Consider the following 18,859-nt stretch of genomic DNA (forward strand, 5'->3'; position numbering starts at 1 on the left):
AAGTAGGTACTTTTATAGTTAAATATTTAATCTTACCAACAAAGAAAATAAGCTAATTTTTTGCAATGAATGCCATCAAATTAACAAGATGTAAAAATGCTGGTAATTTAAGACAGGCATAAATGTGCACACTTTTAATCTCAGCATTTAGGAGGCAGAGGGAGATGGATCTCTGTGAGTTTGAATCTAGCCTGGACTACATAGTGAGCTCCAGGACAGCCTGGAATATATAGAGAAATCTTGTCTCAAAAAAAAAAAAAAAGTGTGTGTGTGTTTGTCTGTATGTGTGTGTATATACATATGTGTGTGTGTATACACACACACACACACACACATACATATATATGTGATGCATTTATCTAAGTTATTCTAATACCAATAAAAACTCAAGAGTCAGATATTGGGGTAAAAACCTGATTGATCCAAAGAGCAGTGGAGGAGCGATCAGCTGATTCTAACTCTTCACGGTTCCTGGATTGAAAAGAAAGTGAATCTCTCCAAGCCCCTCCCTATATCTTCCTGTGCCCTCCTATCTGAGTCCTCCAAAACCTCTGGCTAATTCTGGCCAGTCAATTGCTGGTTCTGCCCTTTGATTCCAGGTAAACATTATTGGCAGTCTTAGAGTATCAATGTAAACAAATATCCCACAACATTTCCTCTTTTTTTTTTTCTAAGTAAAAAGGAAAGGTTTTTAACTCTAACACAGTAAAACTATACACAATATGAACAATTATCAAATAAGGATTACATTTACAATGTCCAGTCCATTTGTATTTGGCAAGTTCAGAAAATACTCTATTATCTGTTCTATCTTGATGAGTCTAAAGTTTTGTGCCAAATTCACTTTCTATCATAACTTGTAATACCAACCTAGAAATAACCTTTTTAGACCTTAAAACGTTTTCTTAGATAAATAACTTAAGCTTTTGTGTCTCTCAACCTTATACACTTTACAATTTTTTTGTGAGTTTCTTTTCTGAATTTGGTAACAAGGAAAACTCTATCTAGTCTTCAGCCCCATCAGAGACCCGAGAAGGATATAGTATTACCTGAGTAAACAGGAAGTACAGAGCAAATAAATTCCAAAATTATAGAAACAACAGAGACATCTGACTGCCTGGATAGTCACCCAAGGTTCCTCTGCAATGTTGGGGCATGCATCTTTGGCCTACAGGCCTAGACTATCTGACAGACTTTTCAGTGAAGCACAAATTTTGAAGGACTGTCCTACTTTGTCTTGGCAGAGTTCAGCAGTTGCCTTCTTTTATGTCCTGCTTGTCCATTTGGACAGCATTCTGTCAGCAGTCGAGGCAAGGGTAGTTTCTTTACCCAGTGGCTAACTTTGTGACAACAAAGCAAACTCCATGTGGAGGTTCTTTGATGCCCATCATCCTTTTTTGAAGTAAATTGGTGCTTCCAGGAGCAGATGTGTCTCACTGTCATGAAAAGCTATATAGTATTAAAACATCATAAATATTATATTCTGTAGGTCTCTGAAGTGTTTGATGACCATCTATCTATCTAAAATATATCTCTGTTTGACCTTGAAAACATATCTAACATGGCCATAAACCTGCCCCAACTCTAACTTTGGGGAGTTCCCTTTTATGGCAGATTATATCTGATCAAATGAAAGGTATTTGTTAGTCTTATACAAATTTAGATTAGTTTAGATTGAATGGCCATGCTGTTTGATGAACTATTGCCTCTCTTAATCAAGAGGTCTTCTCCTGTTCAAATATAATCTTTGTCAATCTTGATGGTATCCATAGCTTTTCTTCTCTTGTGGAAACAAAAGCAAAACCTCTTCTCCAACATAACACATATCCTGGTTTCCTTTCTGAGGTCAACACGTCTTTAAAGTACACAAGCTGATTTAATATTCAGAAGTTTTTTTCTACTACCCAATGTCTCTCCACAGCTGTCATCCTTTCTCATTAGCATTTAAAAATTTTAAAGTTGATAAAGCATTGTGTAACCAATCTCTGGGGGGTCTTTATTACCCTTTTTTTGTTTATTAAATATATCTTAAAGTGCAATTAGATCTTTCCATAACTACTTGTCCTGTAGGATTGTGTGGTATACCTGTAACATACTTTGTGTTATAATATGCAAAAAAAAAACTGTTTCATTTTACTGAAGACATATGATGGAGCATAATCAGTCTTAATTTGTACAGGTATTCCCATAATGACCATAACTTTGAATAAATGTATGATTACAGAATTAGCCTTTTCAGAACTCAAAACAGTTACCCATTGAAATCCTAAATATGTATCTATGGTATGATGCACATACGTTAATTTTCCAAACTCTGCAAAATGAAACACATCCATTTGCCAAATTTCATTTCTTTGAGTACCCTTTGGGTTATTTCCTGTAGGTAGTAGAGTTTGGTTATACAAGGAACAAGTAGGACATTTCCTTATAATTTCCTTTGCTTGTTGCCAAGTGATAGAAAAATCTTTCTTTAAACCTTTCTATTAACATGGTGTTTCTTATGAAATTCTGAGGCTTCTAGCACATTTCCTACCAATAGCTGATCAATTTTTATCATTACCTTGTGCTAGAGGGCCTGGTAAACCAATATGGGATCTGATAAGTGTTATATACAAGGGATGATTTCTATTTCTGATTATTTATTGTAATTGAATAAATAACAAAGTTAATTCTGAATCATCTAGAATAAGTTCAGCAGTTTCAATATGTAAAACAACTCTTCCTGAATATTGAGAGTCAGTAACTATATTAAGAGGTTCTGGAAAATCTAATAATACCATGAGAATAGCATATAATTCTGACTTTTAAACAGAGTCATAAGAGCTTTGAGCCACTTTTTTTTTAATTTCCTGAGTTATAACCTGCCTTTCCTGATTTTTTTATATCAGTATAGAATGTAGGGGCTCCAGAAAATGATGTTCCCCATACAATGTGAGGAAGGACCCAACTAGTTCTTTTTATAAACTGAAGTCTCTTGCTTTTGTATATTTGTTGCTAATCTCTCCCAAGAAATTACTGCAAGCTCTTTGCCAGTGCTCATTTTCTGCCTAAAATGAGGCAATTTCAAGCATTAATAAAAGGTCCTACAATTTCTGTTGGGTCTATTCCTGCTAATCGACGAAGTCTTAATTTAATTTGCCTTTTAAATCAGTTCAGAAACCTTTTCTACATACGTCTTTAATTTTTTACTCTTTTTGTGAAGTAAAAATATCCATTCTAAAATATTATCTTCTTTCTGCATAAGAATTCCTATAGGAGCATGTACAGAAGGTGGTATGACCAGGGTACAATTTAGTATGATCTGAATCCAAGCAATCCATATGTGCATCCTGTAATTTCTCTTCAACCAAAACCAATTCTCTCTAAGCCTTAGCTGATAATTTTTGTGGACTATTTAAGTTCTTATCACCTTGTAAGGTTTGAAATAAATTACTTAGTTCTTGAGTTGTTAATCCACTTGTGGGCCATAGCCAGTTAATATCTCCCAGTAACTTTTGAAAATCATTAAGAGTTCAGAATTGATCTCTTCTGATTTACACTTCCTGTGGTTTAATTTTCTGTAAACCTACCTTATTTCCTAGGTAATTAATAGAATCTCCTCTTTGTCTTTTTTCAGGAGCAATTTGTAATCCCCAACAAGGCAAAATTTTCTTTATTTCATCAAACATTTTTTTCTAAGGTATCTGTGTCTGAATCAGCTAGTAAGATATTATCCATGTAATGGTAAATTATAGATTGAGGAAACTGATTATTAATTATTTCCAATGGCTGTTGTACAAAATAATTGGCACAAGGTAGGGCTGTGTGGCATTCTTTGTGGAAGAACTTTTCACTGACACCTTTTTTTTTTTTTTTGGTTTTTTCGAGACAGGGTTTCTCTGTGTAGCTTTGCGCCTTTCCTGGAGCTCACTTGGTAGCCCAGGCTGGCCTCGAACTCACAAAGATCCGCCTGCCTCTGCCTCCCGAGTGCTGGGATTAAAGGCGTGCGCCACCACGCCCGGCTCACTGACACCTTTTAACAGGCTGGAAATTACTACTGTGAAGGCAAAGTTTTCTCTATCCTGTTTTTGTAAGGATATAGTAAAAAAGCAGTCTTTTAAATCAATCACTATAATAGACCATCCTTAAGGTAATAAAGAAGGTAAGGGAATTCCAGGCTGTAAAGAGCCCATTGGCTGGATCACCTTATTAACAGCTCTTGGATCTGTTGCCATTCTCCATTTTCCAAATTTCTTTTTAATGACAAATATAGGAGAATTCCAAGGACTGGTTGATTATTCAATATGTTGAGTGTTTAGCTGTTTCTGTGACAACTGTTCTAGTGCCTGTAATTTTTCTGATGTCAAAAGATTATTGTTCCACCTAGACAGGTTTGCCAGTTAACCATTTTAAAGGTAAGGCTGTTGGTACCAAGATCAACAGCTGTTGTGCCTTGGTTATGTACAACCTGAATGGTCGGTGACTGTTCTTGATAATACCTTTTAATGTTTATCTTAGAAGAATTCTTTATTTTAACGTTTGTTTCTGAGATTGGAGGAATGTTAATCTGTGTTCTCCACAGTTGTAACAAATCCTGTCCCCATAAATTCATTGCTATGTTAGCCACATATGGCTTTAATTTCCTACTTGTCCTTCTGGCCCTAAACATTCAACGTTGTTTTACCTGGATGTTTACCTGAGATACCTATACTTTGTTTTACCTGAGATAAAATTCCAATCCCTAGAAGTTGAATATTTACCTCCTGAAGAGGCCAATCTGGATGCCAAGATTTTGGTGAAATTATTGTTATATCTGCCCCTGTCTCAACCAAATCTTTAATTACAATGCCATTTATTCATATCTTTAACTTTAGTCTTTGATCATTTATAAAAGTTTCCCAAAATATGGATTTTTGTGGTCTTTCCTGAAAATTTTGTTTTATCTAATGAAGCTGTTCTGTCATCCAGAGCAGTATGGTTTTAAACAATAGGCATTAAGTCTTTTAATTGCTCTCTGGATGAGTTTCTCCAATGCTAACAGGGAATGGTTGAACCACATTTGATATCTGGGCCTTTGAGAAGCCCCTAAGGTATTTCCTGATGTTGATCTGCATCATTGGTCCAATGCCATCCCCAGAAGGCCTGTTTGGATTATCTCTAGAAAAAAGATTGTTCCTTGGAATGCCTCGCTTACAATCCCTTTTCAGATGACCTTGTTTACCACAATTAAAACATCTGACATTTAATTTTTCTTAAAATTTCTAGAAATTACTTCTCCTATCAAAGTAGCATCATAAGCATGAGATCCAATATCAGCTGTATTCATCAGTTGGTACTGGTCTTACCTTTAAAGGCCTAATCATCCTTTTACATTATGAATTAGCATTTCAAAAATTCAATTAATATTGTCTAACTTCTGGATCTGATATTATTCTATTTACAGCAGAAGTCAATCTTTGCAAAAATACAGTGAAGGCTTCTTTTGGGCCTTGTACATTTTTAGTAAATGACTCAGTCCTCTTTCCTGATTCTTCAACCTTATCCCAAGCTTTCAAATCTGCTGTATGGCATAGAGCCAAGGTGTGATCATCAAATCCAAATTGTCTTTGCAAATCAGCATACTGACCTTTACCGAAAAACTGGCCTTGGGAAATATCAATCCCTCTAGCCCTATTTCATTGTTCTACGGCCCTAGCTTTCTCTTTCCATCATGTTCTCCATTGTAACTGGTTGTAACTGAGGACCAGCTTCCCATATTGCTGTAGTATATCTTTCCAGTCTTGAGTGATGATTCTGTTCTGAGTTGTTTGCTTCACATAGGGTGAATGCATACGATATGAAATGACTGCTTCCTTAAATCTCCTCAACTCTAACATTTTTACAAGAGTTCAATTAATTTATGAATAACTTTGGGGATGCCCGTTGTCTGCTGGTTGTTCTTGTATAGTATCTGGATAAACTAAGGTTGGTGTTCTAATAACCTTGGGCCTCTTTAGTTTCATCATGCAATGGTACAGTAGGTTCTGCTCTAAATTCCTCTGTGTGTGAATATTTTTCTTGGTTTCATTAGTAGGTCTTTCTAAGTCAATTTTTCATATTTGTTGCAGATATCAAGTCACTTTTTTAAGGATAAAATATGAATTACCAAACTGTTAATAATTATAATCAACATTATGTCAATCCCAGCTAAGTTGGTTATCCCTTTATTTAATTCTTCCATTTTCAAACCATCCATTGTGGAACCATACAGAGTACTCTGCATCATGATATTCACCATTGTTAACGTGGGAAATATATCTAATGTGATATAATATTTATAGAAGTAATTTGATATGCTTGAGAGCCTTAATTTTTTAAATGTTATGACTACTAATTTCATTCCAAGGCATCTATCCTAAAGCTATTAAGGATGGAGACAGATGAAATATTTATATAAAACTCATCATTTGTATCACAGTGTTTTTATAATAGAATAAAGTTTGATGTTTCAGTGAGGAAGTACTTACTTAAATGGAAAATTATGCCACCATGAAGTCATGATTTTAAGAATGTTTTATTTCTTTAAAAAAATTTTTAAAAAGATTTATTTTTAGTTTCTGTGTCTTAAGTGTTTTGCTTGCATGTATGTAAGCAAGTACACCATAGTGTGCAGTACCTGTGTGTCAGATGCCTTAGTTCCATCGTGTGGGGTCTGGGAACTGAACCCTGGTCCTCTGTATGAGCAGCAAGTGCTCTTAACAGTTTCACCGTTGACTTGGACCAACAGGTCATTCTTCAGGGATAGGTTCCTGAAAGGAGGGACCAGGAGATCAGAAGATAGAGAAGACGGGAAAGTTGAGACCCAGGAGGGGTCTCACAAGCTGTGTCTTATCCTCACAAGTTTATTAAGAAGTGCAGCGTTACACATACTTACAGTTTGCAGGGGAAGGGGGACAATCGCACAGTGGGTCAAAGCCAGCCAGGTGCTAATCAAGCAATGTCGCACAAGAGAACACAGACCAAGCATACAGTGTCCATAACCCTTTAGTTTAGTGGTTCTCAACATGTGGGTTGCCTAAGACCATTAGAAAACACTGATATTGGGCGCTGGAGAGATGGCTCAGAGGTTAAGAGCACTGGTTGCTCTTCCAAAGGTCCTGAGTTCAATTCCCAGCAACCACATGGTGGCTCACAACCATCTATAATGAGATGTAGCGCCCTCTTCTGGTGCAGTGTTACATGCAGACAGAACGCTGTATACATAAATACATATTTAAAAAAAACCACAGATATTTACATTACAATTCATACCAGTTGCAAAATTTCAGTTATGTTGTAGCACTGCAAATAATTTTATGGTTGGGGTCACCACAACATGGGAAAGTGAATAAAAGGGTTTCGGCTTTAGGAGGCTTGAGAATCATTGCTCTAGAGAGAAGAATTGGGTTCTCAGGATCCAAAGCTTATGCTACCCCAAGGTCCTGGCCCCAGTCCATTACTGGCCTTCCCCAGCAGGTTCCTTTTCCATACTTCAGGGTCTCAGGGAAAGCTAGAGCCAGCCTGGCTTCCACCACACCATCTCTCCAGCCCTCGAAAAAGACTTCAAACAAAAAAATTTGTTCTCAGGAAATGTTGCTTTTAAGAATACGTGGTTCTGTGTGGCGTTCAGTTAATGTGCAGACAGAGGCCTGAAATGAAATGAAACAGAAGCACCTTACCTCTGTGGTCCGTTCCCCCTTGGCTTGGTAGTGTTACTTAGTAATCACACATGGCATTTAAGACTTCCTGTTTCAGTGGCTCCCTGTGTAGTTTCTGAGGGAGGTGTTATGGCAGGTTGCTGAGGTGTATAACCAGAGTCAGATTGGCAGACCTCTTTGGTTTTTTCTGTGGAGAACACAGGCTGTCCATTAGCCCAGGCTGGCCTCAAATTTACTGTGTATCCCATGTTGGCCTAGAACTGAAGATCCTCTTGACTTAGCTTGAATGCTGAGATTACAGGCACACATCACCATTCCTGGCTGTACACTTTTATTTACTTATTTTATTTTTTTAATTTTTTTTTTTAAGACAGGGTTTCTCTGTGTAGCTTTGTGCCTTTCCTGGAACTCACTTTGGAGACCAGGCTGGCCTCGAACTCACAGAGATCCGCCTGCCTCTGCCTCCCGAGTGCTGGGATTAAAGGCGTGCGCCACCACCGCCCGGCTATTTTTTAAAATTTTGAGTCACAATCTCACAACTCTATTGTCCTGGCTGGCCTGGAACTCACTCTGTAGACCAGGCTGGCCTTGAGCTCACAGAGATCTGCCTGCCTTTGCCTCCCAAGTGTTGTTTAAAGGAGTGTGCCACTATACTTATTTGTTTGTGTTTTTTGTTTGTTTTGTTTTTCCCCTTGAGACAGGGTTTCTCTGTAACAGCCCTGGCTGTCCTGGAACTCACTTCATAGACCAGATTGGACTCAAACTCTCACCTGTTTTGGACTTAATAGAAGTTTTTGACTCAGAGCTTTGCTAGACTTCTCTTTTGATTGCAGCCCTGCCTCCTGTCCTGTGGCTGATTTGACTGTTACTTTTCTAAGCATTTTTCTTTCACTTGTAAAATTAGACTCCTGATGTCAACCTTGGAGGGCCGGCAAGATGTCTCAGTGGGTAAAGGCCCTTGCCTCAAACACCTGGCAGCCTGAGTTTGATCCCTGGAACCCACATGGTGGAAGGAGAGACCCGACTCCCATGAGTTATTCTCTGACCTCCACACGTGTGCCATGGCATTTGTGCCCCCCTTTCACACACATACAAAACAAATAAAATAAAAAAGGTTAGAAATGATATTATATAGGAGCCTTTAAAATCTTTATGTTGTTGTTGTTAATTTTTACAATAAAAACAATGAAGTTGGGGTGATTATAACTTGGTGGTAGCAGCTTGCCCGGCCTGTGTGAAACCCTGGGTTCTACCCCTGGCTCTGCAGAATAGCTACAACCAACCAACGAAATCTATTGCTTTTGCTTTCTAGTGAAAATTCAATAGCAAAGACATTTAAGAAATAACAGTCCAGCTATGGAGCTGAAGCTGGAGTATCACTACGAGTTCGAGGCTAGCCATGGCTATATAGGAAGACCCTAACTCAAGAAATTAATACATAATAAAAAAATCAAAATGTAAATGAATTTGAAAACTAAACTCTTAGTGTAAAATTATCCTACTAGTAACAGATAATATTTCAGTAAAATAAAATTTAAGTGCTAATAATTAAAATGTAATTTTGCCAGCAGAAACATTTTAAATTTTCACTTCTTATTAGCAACTTGCCTCAGCACACATGTGGAGGTCAGAGGGCGGCTTTGGGGAGTTGCCCCTGGCCTTCCACCATTGGTCACGCTTCCGGGGCAAACACTTCCTCTCTCTGAGCTGCCTAAACCCGCAGACTATTGGTTCTTGCCCCTTTTCCAGCGGTTGAGCTCTCAGAAGCGCCACATCTGTCACGGTGCTTGCAGTGGTCGCTCACAACCCGGGTTGGAGAAGAGCTAAATTAGCCCCTCTATCCTTAGATCTGCTTCTCTTTGGGATGTCTAGGATGGTATTAGTTTACACGCAAATCACTGTAGCTGTTGCGTGGTTCAGATGCGGGCCACCCACGCAGTGGTACACAGAAAATAAGCAGCCCTAGAGGTCATGGGTAAGGAAAGTGGCTTTCTGGACTCCTTTGCCCACTGGGTGACCCTTTGGGAGGAAGTGGACAGCTCCATGGCCATCTTCAGGCCTCGTCTGTGGGCCCGGGTGGGTCCTTCCACCACCCTCTTTGTTGTGCCTGTTTCCTCCCCTGCAGGGCACCAGGGCACTGCCCCCTCCGCGGAGTCCCTCAACCCTTCTTACCCCGTAACTGCCCTGGTATCCAGAGGCCGCAGTTAGCGCTCTACCACAAAGTCCTTTATGGCAATATATTCTGTGGGGGATGATTAGAACTGCTTTTTGGGGGATGTTGATCCTTTTAAAATATGCTGCAAAAAGATAGTTTAACATTTTCTGGTGAATACGATCTCACGATTGCTTCTTACTTTATTTTAGCCACAGATCTGCTTCTTGCCTGGAACCCCATTTGTTTGGGCTTGGTAGAAGGAGTTATTGGGAAAATTCAACTTCATTCAGGTATGTTTTCATAAGCTCCTTACACTTGTAAAATTTAACATGATTTTCTGTGACATTGTCCTTCTGGAGGTTGTGTTCTATTATGACATTGGTTCTTCTGTCATCATTTGGGGCTTTCTTAAAGCAAGTATATTTCTATTTAAGTTTAATGAAATAAAAATAAAGCTTTTGAAAAAAGAAGACATGGTATTACAGTTGATTTGGCTCTTTTGTTAAAAACAATTCTCACAAAATCCCTACTTGGTGCCAGGGATTGTGCTAACAGGCTTAGCACAATTGTGAGCCCACACTGACCCCTCTACCCCCCAGAGCTCAGAGTTAGAAGAAAAGACAGAATGCATGACTGCATGGTACATGTGTAGTCCTTGGGCATGGACGTGCATTCTGTTAAGGAATGGCACAGCAAGTTCACGGACATGAGTGGAAGGTGCTGGAGCAGAGCTGGGAAGGTGGACAGGTGGCAACATGATTGGCTGGCTTTGGGTCAGCTGCCTAGTCCGGAGTCAGTCACTCCTGCCAGGGAAGGAAGGGTCCTTTAGTATGTTGTGTGGTACTGTCTGGGACCTCTGTCCAAGGCAGCCGAATGGATGGAAAGTCTAAGTCATTCACCTGGCTCCCACCTGGGAGAGCAGACACCTCTTCTCCCAGGTATATATGAGTATGCATGCTGCATGTGTATGGGTACCTCAAGCGGCCAGAAGAGAGTGTCTTTGATCCTCCTGTAGCTGGAGTTCAGGCAGTTGTGAGCAGGCCCGTGTGGGTGCTGGGAACTGGGAGAGCAGGAAGCATTCTCAACCACTAAGCCATTTTTCCGGCTCCTTCATTTGATTTTCAGAGACAGGGTCTCACTGTAGCCCAGGCTGGCCGGGGGCTTGACACCCTCTGCCTGTGCCTGCTGAAGGACTGTTTTCAGGCATGGACCATTATGCCGGCCTCCTTTGATATGACTTAGTATGACTTATGAACTGTGGGAGACTCGGGCATTATTGCTGTCTAACTTGCCTCTGAAGTCAGTTAATCTCTGCAATATGCCTGCTGTGGCTTTTGTTTATCTGCTCTCCTTCTTCTCTCTTATGAGTATTGTGTGTGTACACGTGTGTGTGATATGTGTGTGTGTGTGTGTGGGTCTGAGAGAGAGAGAGAGAGAGAGAGAGAGAGAGAGAGAGAGAGAGAGAGAGAGAGAGAGAGAGAGACTGTTGGTGCCTGTGTGCCATCGTGCTCTTTTGGAGGTTGGTTCCTCTTCCCGCTGTGGCTTCAGGGTAGATCTCTGGTCTTTGGACTTGTGTTTACTGAGCCCTCGTGCTGTTCTTTTCTTTGTAGGACAGGATCTCATTTTGTAGCCCAGGTTTATTTTGAACTCAGGATGATTCTCCTGCCATAGCCTCCCAGATGCTGGGATTATAGGTATAAGCCACTAACACACACATATGTTTTTTGAGACAGGGTTTCTCTGTGTAGCTGTGGCTGTTCTGGATCTCGCTCTGTAGCCCAGGCTAGCCTTGAACTCACAGAGATCTACCTGACTCTGCCTCCTGGGTGCTGGGATTAAAGGCGTGCGCCACCACTGCCCAGCTGGTTGTTTTTCTTTTTAAGTTTAAAATATGATTATTGAGCATTTAGGCACTAGGTTGATTTTTGTGAATTACAAAAACATATTTGTAACTAGAGTTACATATTGGTGGAGAAAATTTGTAATTTTCTTTTGCTAGATTCTTTGATTATATTTTAAATAGTGTTAATAAGTTATGAATTTTTATGAGACTGCTTATTACAGCTAAATAGTATAAGGTATTCTAAAGTGTACATTTTTATCTCCTGTCCAGATTAAGAAGTGAAACATGACCAGTGACTTCAGAGGTATCTTTGCCATTTTCTCCAAGCATGTCCTTCCCTTGAAGGGAATTGGCTCCAGTTTTGCTACTCCCTTGAAAATTATTGCTTTTCTTAGGTATAAATTCCTAAACAGTATGCTGCTAAGATTTGTATTTTGGAGATTTTTAGTTAAATTTCATTAAATTATTTGTGTTCTCTCTCTCTCTCTCTCTCTCTCTCTCTCTCTCTCTCTCTCTCTCTCTCCCTCTCTCTCTCTCTCTCTCTCTCTCTCATTTGTGTGTGTGTGTGTTTATGTGGGGGTGTGTGCATGCATGTGCATGGGTGTTTAGAGGCCAGAGGTCAATGTTGGGTATCTCCCATGTGTTTCTCACTCTATTTTTGGGGACAGGGAGCTGAACCTGGAGCTGATGGAGTCAGCTGGGCTGACTGGCCCGTGGGCTCCAAGAGCCTCTTGTCCTGCCCCCCAAGAGCGGGAATCACAGCTACATTACTCCTGGCTCTTGCGTGAGTGCTGGCGATTTAAACTCAGGCACGTAACTGATGAGCTATCTCCCTCACCCATGTTCCGGGGTGATCACATTGTGAAAATATCTCTTACATTCTTTGGCAAGTTACTCCTGAACAGCTAATCTCTTATTTTTAAATCTTTTCTTCTGTTTTTCTTGAGACATGGTCTTCCAATGTATCCCTGACTGGCTTGGAATGTGCTCTGTAGATCAGACTGATCTAGAACTCAGGGATCTGCGGGCCTCTGCATCCTGAGTGCTGGGATTAAAGGCGTGAGACACTATACTTGGAACTTTTTCTTCTTTGTATTATTATTATTATTATTATTATTATTATTTTGAGATAGGGTCAAACTATGTGATGCTGGCTAGTCTGGAATTCACTGTGTGAACCAGGCTAGCCTGGCCGAAAATTTAGAGATCCACCTGCCTTTGCCTTTCAAGTGCTGGGATTAAAGGCATGCACTAGCATGCCTGGTAATTTTATTTATTATTGATTTGTTTTTTAAAGATTTATTTATTTATTATGTATACAGCATGTATGACTGCAGGCCAGAAGAAGGCATCAGATCTTGTTACAGATGGTTGTAAGCCACCATGTAGTTGCTGGGAATTGAACTCAGGACCTCTGGAAGAGCAACCAGTGCTCTTAACCTCTGAGCCATCTCTCCAGCCCCCAGTAGTAAATTCAGATTATTTTTTTTAATTTTTAAAATTTATTTATTTATTTTGTTTTTTCCAGACAGGGTTTCTCTGTGTAGCTTTGCGCCTTTCCTGGAGCTCACTTGGTAGCCCAGGCTGGCCTTGAACACACAGAGATGCGCCTGGCTCTGCCTCCTGAGTGCTGGGATTAAAGGGGTGCACCACCACCACCTGGCTTATTACTGATTTTTAAAGATGAGGTCTCATATATCCCACGTGGGCTTCAAACTTGCTGTGTACCCAAGGGTGACCTTGAACTTATGTTCTCCCTCCTCCTCCTCCTGAGGGTCAGGATTACATGCATGTGCCATCATGCCGGCCACCTCTTCTTTTTATTGTTGATGTTTTGAGATTTACCTATGCTGATAGGTGAATCTAGAGTTCCTTGTTCTTCCTTTATTTGAATATTCATGATTTGTCTGTCTTCCCCTCACCGGGTTATTTAGTCTTCCTTCCTTTCTTTTTTTTTCCCCTGTTAGAAATAATATTGCTCTGAGTTTTGTTGTGTATTCTGCTTTTGGTAGGCTTTAGAAATGTCCTTCAGCACAGAGAAGAGCATTTAGTCATTATGTAACCATGCTAAGTATTTTAATAACACTCTCCTACCTGTCCACATTTACATACATATATCTCTAATTCATTTACATACTGACAAGATAATTTCACAGCTGCATGTTCTGAGCTAAAATTCATTTTCTATTATGTAAATGACATGTATGAAACTTCTGAATTATTTTTCTCCAATTTCAGTCACATCTCAGAGCAGTGAATGAATTGCTGAAATCAGTCAGGAGACCGGGAGTCAAGCTCCGTTTGTTAATATTTTTATTATTATTTATTAGAGAACTCTAGCATCTGCTTCACTGTCTGTGGTGCAGTCAGCCGTCCTAAAGGCTGGCTGATTGGTTTAAGACAGCAACAGTGCACAGTCCCCCAGGATCCTTCGTGCTGATGATATTCATTGCTGTGCCTCTCGTCGGCCCTCTGGGTAGACCGGCAGCAGCGTTCGCCTGAGTTACCACACTGCCTTCATGTAGCCTTTCTGCTTCTCCCGGTGGCTCTCATCTCACAGGGCCTCTCTTCTGGGATCCTCCTTTCTATTCTGGAGTCCTCGTCTTTCTCCTGAATAGTGGGGACATCTTTTCAGGGAGCGCCTGGAAGCCAAGAAGATAAATCCCCAGGTCAAGGGCCTTACTTCTTCAGCTGTAAAGCAAGAGTCAGAGGGATTTGCCTCATTATGTGTTTGGGTATTGTGAGTCTCGAGTGAGATAGGCTCTTTTATCAAGACTCTTTTCCTTATACAACTCTGTCAGCTTACGTTAAAGGGAAAAATCTATCAGCTTGTGCAAGAACACTTTTTATAAGAACCCAGCATTCTGAACCGAATGCGGACGTTACATGGGATCTGAGATCTCTCACCAACATTTCTCTTTGCATATCTCCTTCGCCTATTTCTCTTTGATTTTTTTTCCCTTTTTGGAGATGGAGGTCTCATGTAGCCCAGGCTGGCCTCAAACTTCCTATGTAGCCAAGGATAACCTTGAACGTTTGATCTTCCTACCTCCCTCCTGAGAGATGAGATGACAGGTGTGCACCACTATACCAAGTTCAGGGGTGCTGGGGAGGAGTCGGGTGGTGCTGGGGAGTTCAGGGGTGCAGGGGAGGAGTCGGGTGGTGCTGGGGAGGAGTTCAGGGGTGCTGGGGAGGAGTTCAGGGGTGCTGGGGAGGAGTTCAGGGGTGCTGGGGAGGAGTTCAGGGGTGCAGGGGAGGAGTTCAGGGGTGCTGGGGAGGAGTTCAGGGGTGCTGGGGAGGAGTTCAGGGGTGCTGGGGAGGAGTCGGGTGGTGCTGGGGAGGAGTTCAGGGGTGCTGGGGAGGAGTTCAGGGGTGCTGGGGATTGAACCCAGGCCTCGTTCATATTAGGCAAGCACTCTGCCAGCCAAGCTCCAGCCCTAGACCCTATTTATATTAGAAAAAGGATTCTGCTCAAAAGATGGCATTCTCGTCTTTTAAGCCCACTCTGAGGTTCCCTGTAGCCAGTGGAGACTGACCAGCCATCAAAAAGACTGGGTAGGGAGCCTGGTTCACATGTCTAGAGAAGAGGTTTATTGGTCCTGCTTGGCCATGGACCTTCAAAGTCACCTAGTTCAAAGTGCATCACAGGCCACTTTCCTAAATGAGGGAGCAATCAGAGAAGCAGGGAGTGGTGTTGGCAGACCACCCCAAGTTGGCTTTTTTTTTGACTCTTTATTAAACCAGTCAGAAGGCGTCTTGGCAAAGATACATCTTCATAGTGTACAAAAAGGTTGTTCCACAACATTCCCCCCCCCTTTTGTGTAAATAAAAAGAAAAGGTTTTTAACTGTAACAATGAAACTATATATAAGAACAATTTTCAAGTAAGAATTATATTCACAATGTCCAGTCCATACCTATTTGGCAAATTTGAAGAAAGTACTATATTATCTATCCTATCTTGGTGATAAGTAAAAAGTTTTATGCCTAAACCATTTTTTAAACAAAGAAGGTTATCTTTATTTTTTCATTCAATAACTATATTTATGATTCATTAATTACATTAATTATATTGATTTATTATATTAATGATATTATGTCCTGATACCTCTGTCCATTTGTGGGGCTTTTCCATCACACAAAACAAAATCTGTACTTAGAAAATTATTGCTCTATATTACTTTCTTCTCCATCTTGAGACACTCTTTCTGTCTCTATAAATTTGCATATTCTATATATTTCATGTAATACAATTATATAGTATTTGTCCTTTTTTTAAAATGTAAAAACATTTTATGTATTACTGCAGGAGAAATAATACACAGATAGCTTGAACATAAAAACAGGTTATAATTCAAAAGTCCAGGGTTATTTGAAACTGGAAAATATTTTCTCTGTAGAAAATAGTAAAAATGATAACATTTCCCAGTGAGCCCTTTTAAGCCAAATAATAGCTGAATTATACATAAAAATAGTGTTGGCTTTTATCAGCACTGGCCAAATTGAAGTTAATGCCTGCTGAACTTTGATCCTCCATGCAGAAGGTCTACACATGTGTGGTTGTCTTGTTTATGTGTAGGCAGTGTTAGAACTAGTGATTCAGGACATTTGGAAGAGGGGTGGGGCAGAGAGTGATCTGGGGAAAGAAAATATAAAAAGGGAAAAGCAGGGCAGAAAAAGTCTCTTTATTGTCCGTATCTTGTCATGGTCACCTAACAGGTTTGGTTTTGAAAGAAGGGAACCAGGAGAGAAGCAAATGGAGATCTTCTGGGGCCTCCGTTGCCCTTCTTCCCACAGCCTTCTCTTCTCTGTGTTGCTCCGCCCCCAGCTCCTGGCCTCAGAAGGTCCATCCTTTCCTCCCTGACATCCTCTGTCCTCCAGGCTTCACCCCTTCTCTCCCATGTGTATAGCTGAAGTTCTTACTCAGAGTTAGACTGACCGGAAGGATCTGTGTTCCTGGTGTGTCAGAACTGAGCCGATACTTTGGGGGCATTTCCCGCAGGAACGTCTTATCATTCATTGTGGGGTAGAAGATGAGGGGATAAAACATCTGTACTTAAGCTGTCTTTCTCTCCTGTTTCCTCCTACTAATCCTCTCCATATTAATGCATGCGTTTTTGTTCTTGCCTGGTGCACTGGGAACATGATTTGATTTGAACAGATGTCATTGTCATTCCGAAAATGGCGTGGGCGAGCTGTGCTGCTGCTCATGATTGTCACTGAACTCTGGACTCTGAGGAATAGAGCAGGCTTTCGTGACTTTCAGAACTATACTTGTTTGCTAGGGCAGTCAGAGCAGAATGTCACAGGTTGGGGGAGGCATTGAACACAGAATTTCATTTTCCTATAATGCTTGAGACTACTGTGTGGGCAGGGCTCGATTCTTCCGCCCTCTTTCCTTGGTGTATAGATGGCTGTAATCCCCGTCTTGGGCTTCCCTTCCTTTGTACCTTTGTGTGCTTAAATTTTCTTATAATAAAACTAGTTGTGGGGCTAGAGAGGTGGCTTAGCAGTGGAGAGCACATACTGCTCTTGCAGAGGGCCTGAGTTAGATTTCCAGCACCCATGTCAGGTGGCTCACGACACCCTCTAACTCCAATTCCAGGGAAACCAATATTTCTGGCCTTTGGGGACATTGGCATTCACATGTACATACACGTACCCTACATAATTATGCATAACTAAAAATAATAAATCTGTAAAAATTGTAAATAAAACCAGTTATACTGGATTAAAGCCCCTCCCAATAAATTCATTTTAATGTAACTCCTCTTTAGAGATTATCTCCAAATATGGTCACATCCCAAGGTCAAGACTTCAATATAAGAGATGGCTCAGCCCACAGCAGCAAGAACCTAACGCTCTGTTGAAACCCTTATTACGAAGCTTTGCAGAGAGTTCTCTCCAGTCCCAGTAATCTCTGTTGAGCGGTGACGTGTTTTCTGAATGTGACTGACTAGCAGTGAGGAGGTAGACTAGATGACATGATGGCCTGGGGTCAGGACTCTTCCTGAACCTCGGTTGTCAGATGGCCATTGCCTCCAAAGCAGTTCGACTGACTAAGTGAGTTCTTGACCATAGAAAGCACTGAGTATAACTAATATTTCTCATTTCCTTTTCCTTCCTCCTCCTCCTCTTCCTCCTCCTTGCTTGCTTGCGTGTGTTAGACCTGTGATTCTCTTGCCTCAGCCTCCCGTGCTGTGTTTGTGTGGACACGTGCCACCATGTACGCTTTGTTTGGATTTCTTTTGGTTTTCCTTTGAAGAACCTAAGTGATAGCCTACTACAGAACCACCTAATTTCTACGTACATAGAAATTGGTGAAAAAAAGAGGTAAATTTGGACTGTTCTCTTAAGTTAGTGTTTACTGAAACTGTAGCAACATTAACAAGTTTCCAGAAACTTCACTGTAAGACTGCAAAGGAGTTTTTAGTAGTAAAATATGAAAAAATTTAAAGTATGTTCAGTTGTGTGTTTTTTCCCCTTTGGACAAGGTCTCATTATGCATCCCTTGAAGTCTGGAATGTACCATATACTTACTTCATATATGAGTTCAGGCTGGCTTTGAACTCATAGTGATCCACCTACTCCCGCCTCTTGAGTGCTGGGATTAAAGGTGTGTGTCAGCAAGCTCAGCTGTTCTCTCACTTTTACAAGGTCTACCAAAAACTGCCCTATTAGCCTTGGTGGCAAGACAGCATCTATGTAGAGCTGTTGTTTTTCATTCGAATGCTCGCCTCTGATGTGTGCAGGCAAGTGTACCTTCAGGGTTTAATGTACTACACCTCTGACAGTTTGAATGTCTGGCTTTAGGTTGACCAGTTGAGATTTACTGACAAGAGGAACAGAACGTAGAAGGAATGTCGATATGCTTGGCAAATGGAAGAAAAGTAAAGCACCATGAAAAATATTTTTATTGGAGACCAGAGAGATGGCTAGCCGTTAAGAGTGCTTGCTGCTCTTGCAGAGGACTTGAATTCCCAGCTCACCACTGCCTTTAACTCCAGCTCTAGGGCATTTGATGCCCTCCTCTGTCCTCCCAGGCCACTGTCACACAGAGGGCATACACAGATAGACAAACATACACATCTGTAAAAATTTAAAAACAAATGTTAAAAACAAAATACTTTTATTCATTGCAGTGTCCAGATGGAAAGGAAAACTACAGTGAAATTCATATTATACTTACATGTTAATTATTTGTTTC

General features: G+C 40.7%; 1 protein-coding gene across 5 annotated transcripts in view; it reads left to right on the plus strand.

Moving 5' to 3' along the window:
- Nucleotides 1–18,859, plus strand: part of Inpp5f (inositol polyphosphate-5-phosphatase F) — a 97,423-nt gene that overhangs the window by 24,817 nt on the left and 53,747 nt on the right. For all 5 annotated transcript variants that reach the window (XR_013045347.1, XM_076553517.1, XM_006976994.4 and 2 more), the window contains exon 2: nt 10,020–10,100. Coding sequence is in view for 3 of the 5 variants with exons in the window: in XM_006976994.4 (XP_006977056.1) it covers nt 10,020–10,100 (81 nt within the window). In the remaining 2 variants the exon portion in view is untranslated. The remainder of the gene's footprint in view (nt 1–10,019; nt 10,101–18,859) is intronic.

Source organism: Peromyscus maniculatus, chromosome 1, assembly GCF_049852395.1.
Source record: "Peromyscus maniculatus bairdii isolate BWxNUB_F1_BW_parent chromosome 1, HU_Pman_BW_mat_3.1, whole genome shotgun sequence".
Classification (NCBI taxonomy): Eukaryota; Metazoa; Chordata; class Mammalia; order Rodentia; family Cricetidae; genus Peromyscus; species Peromyscus maniculatus.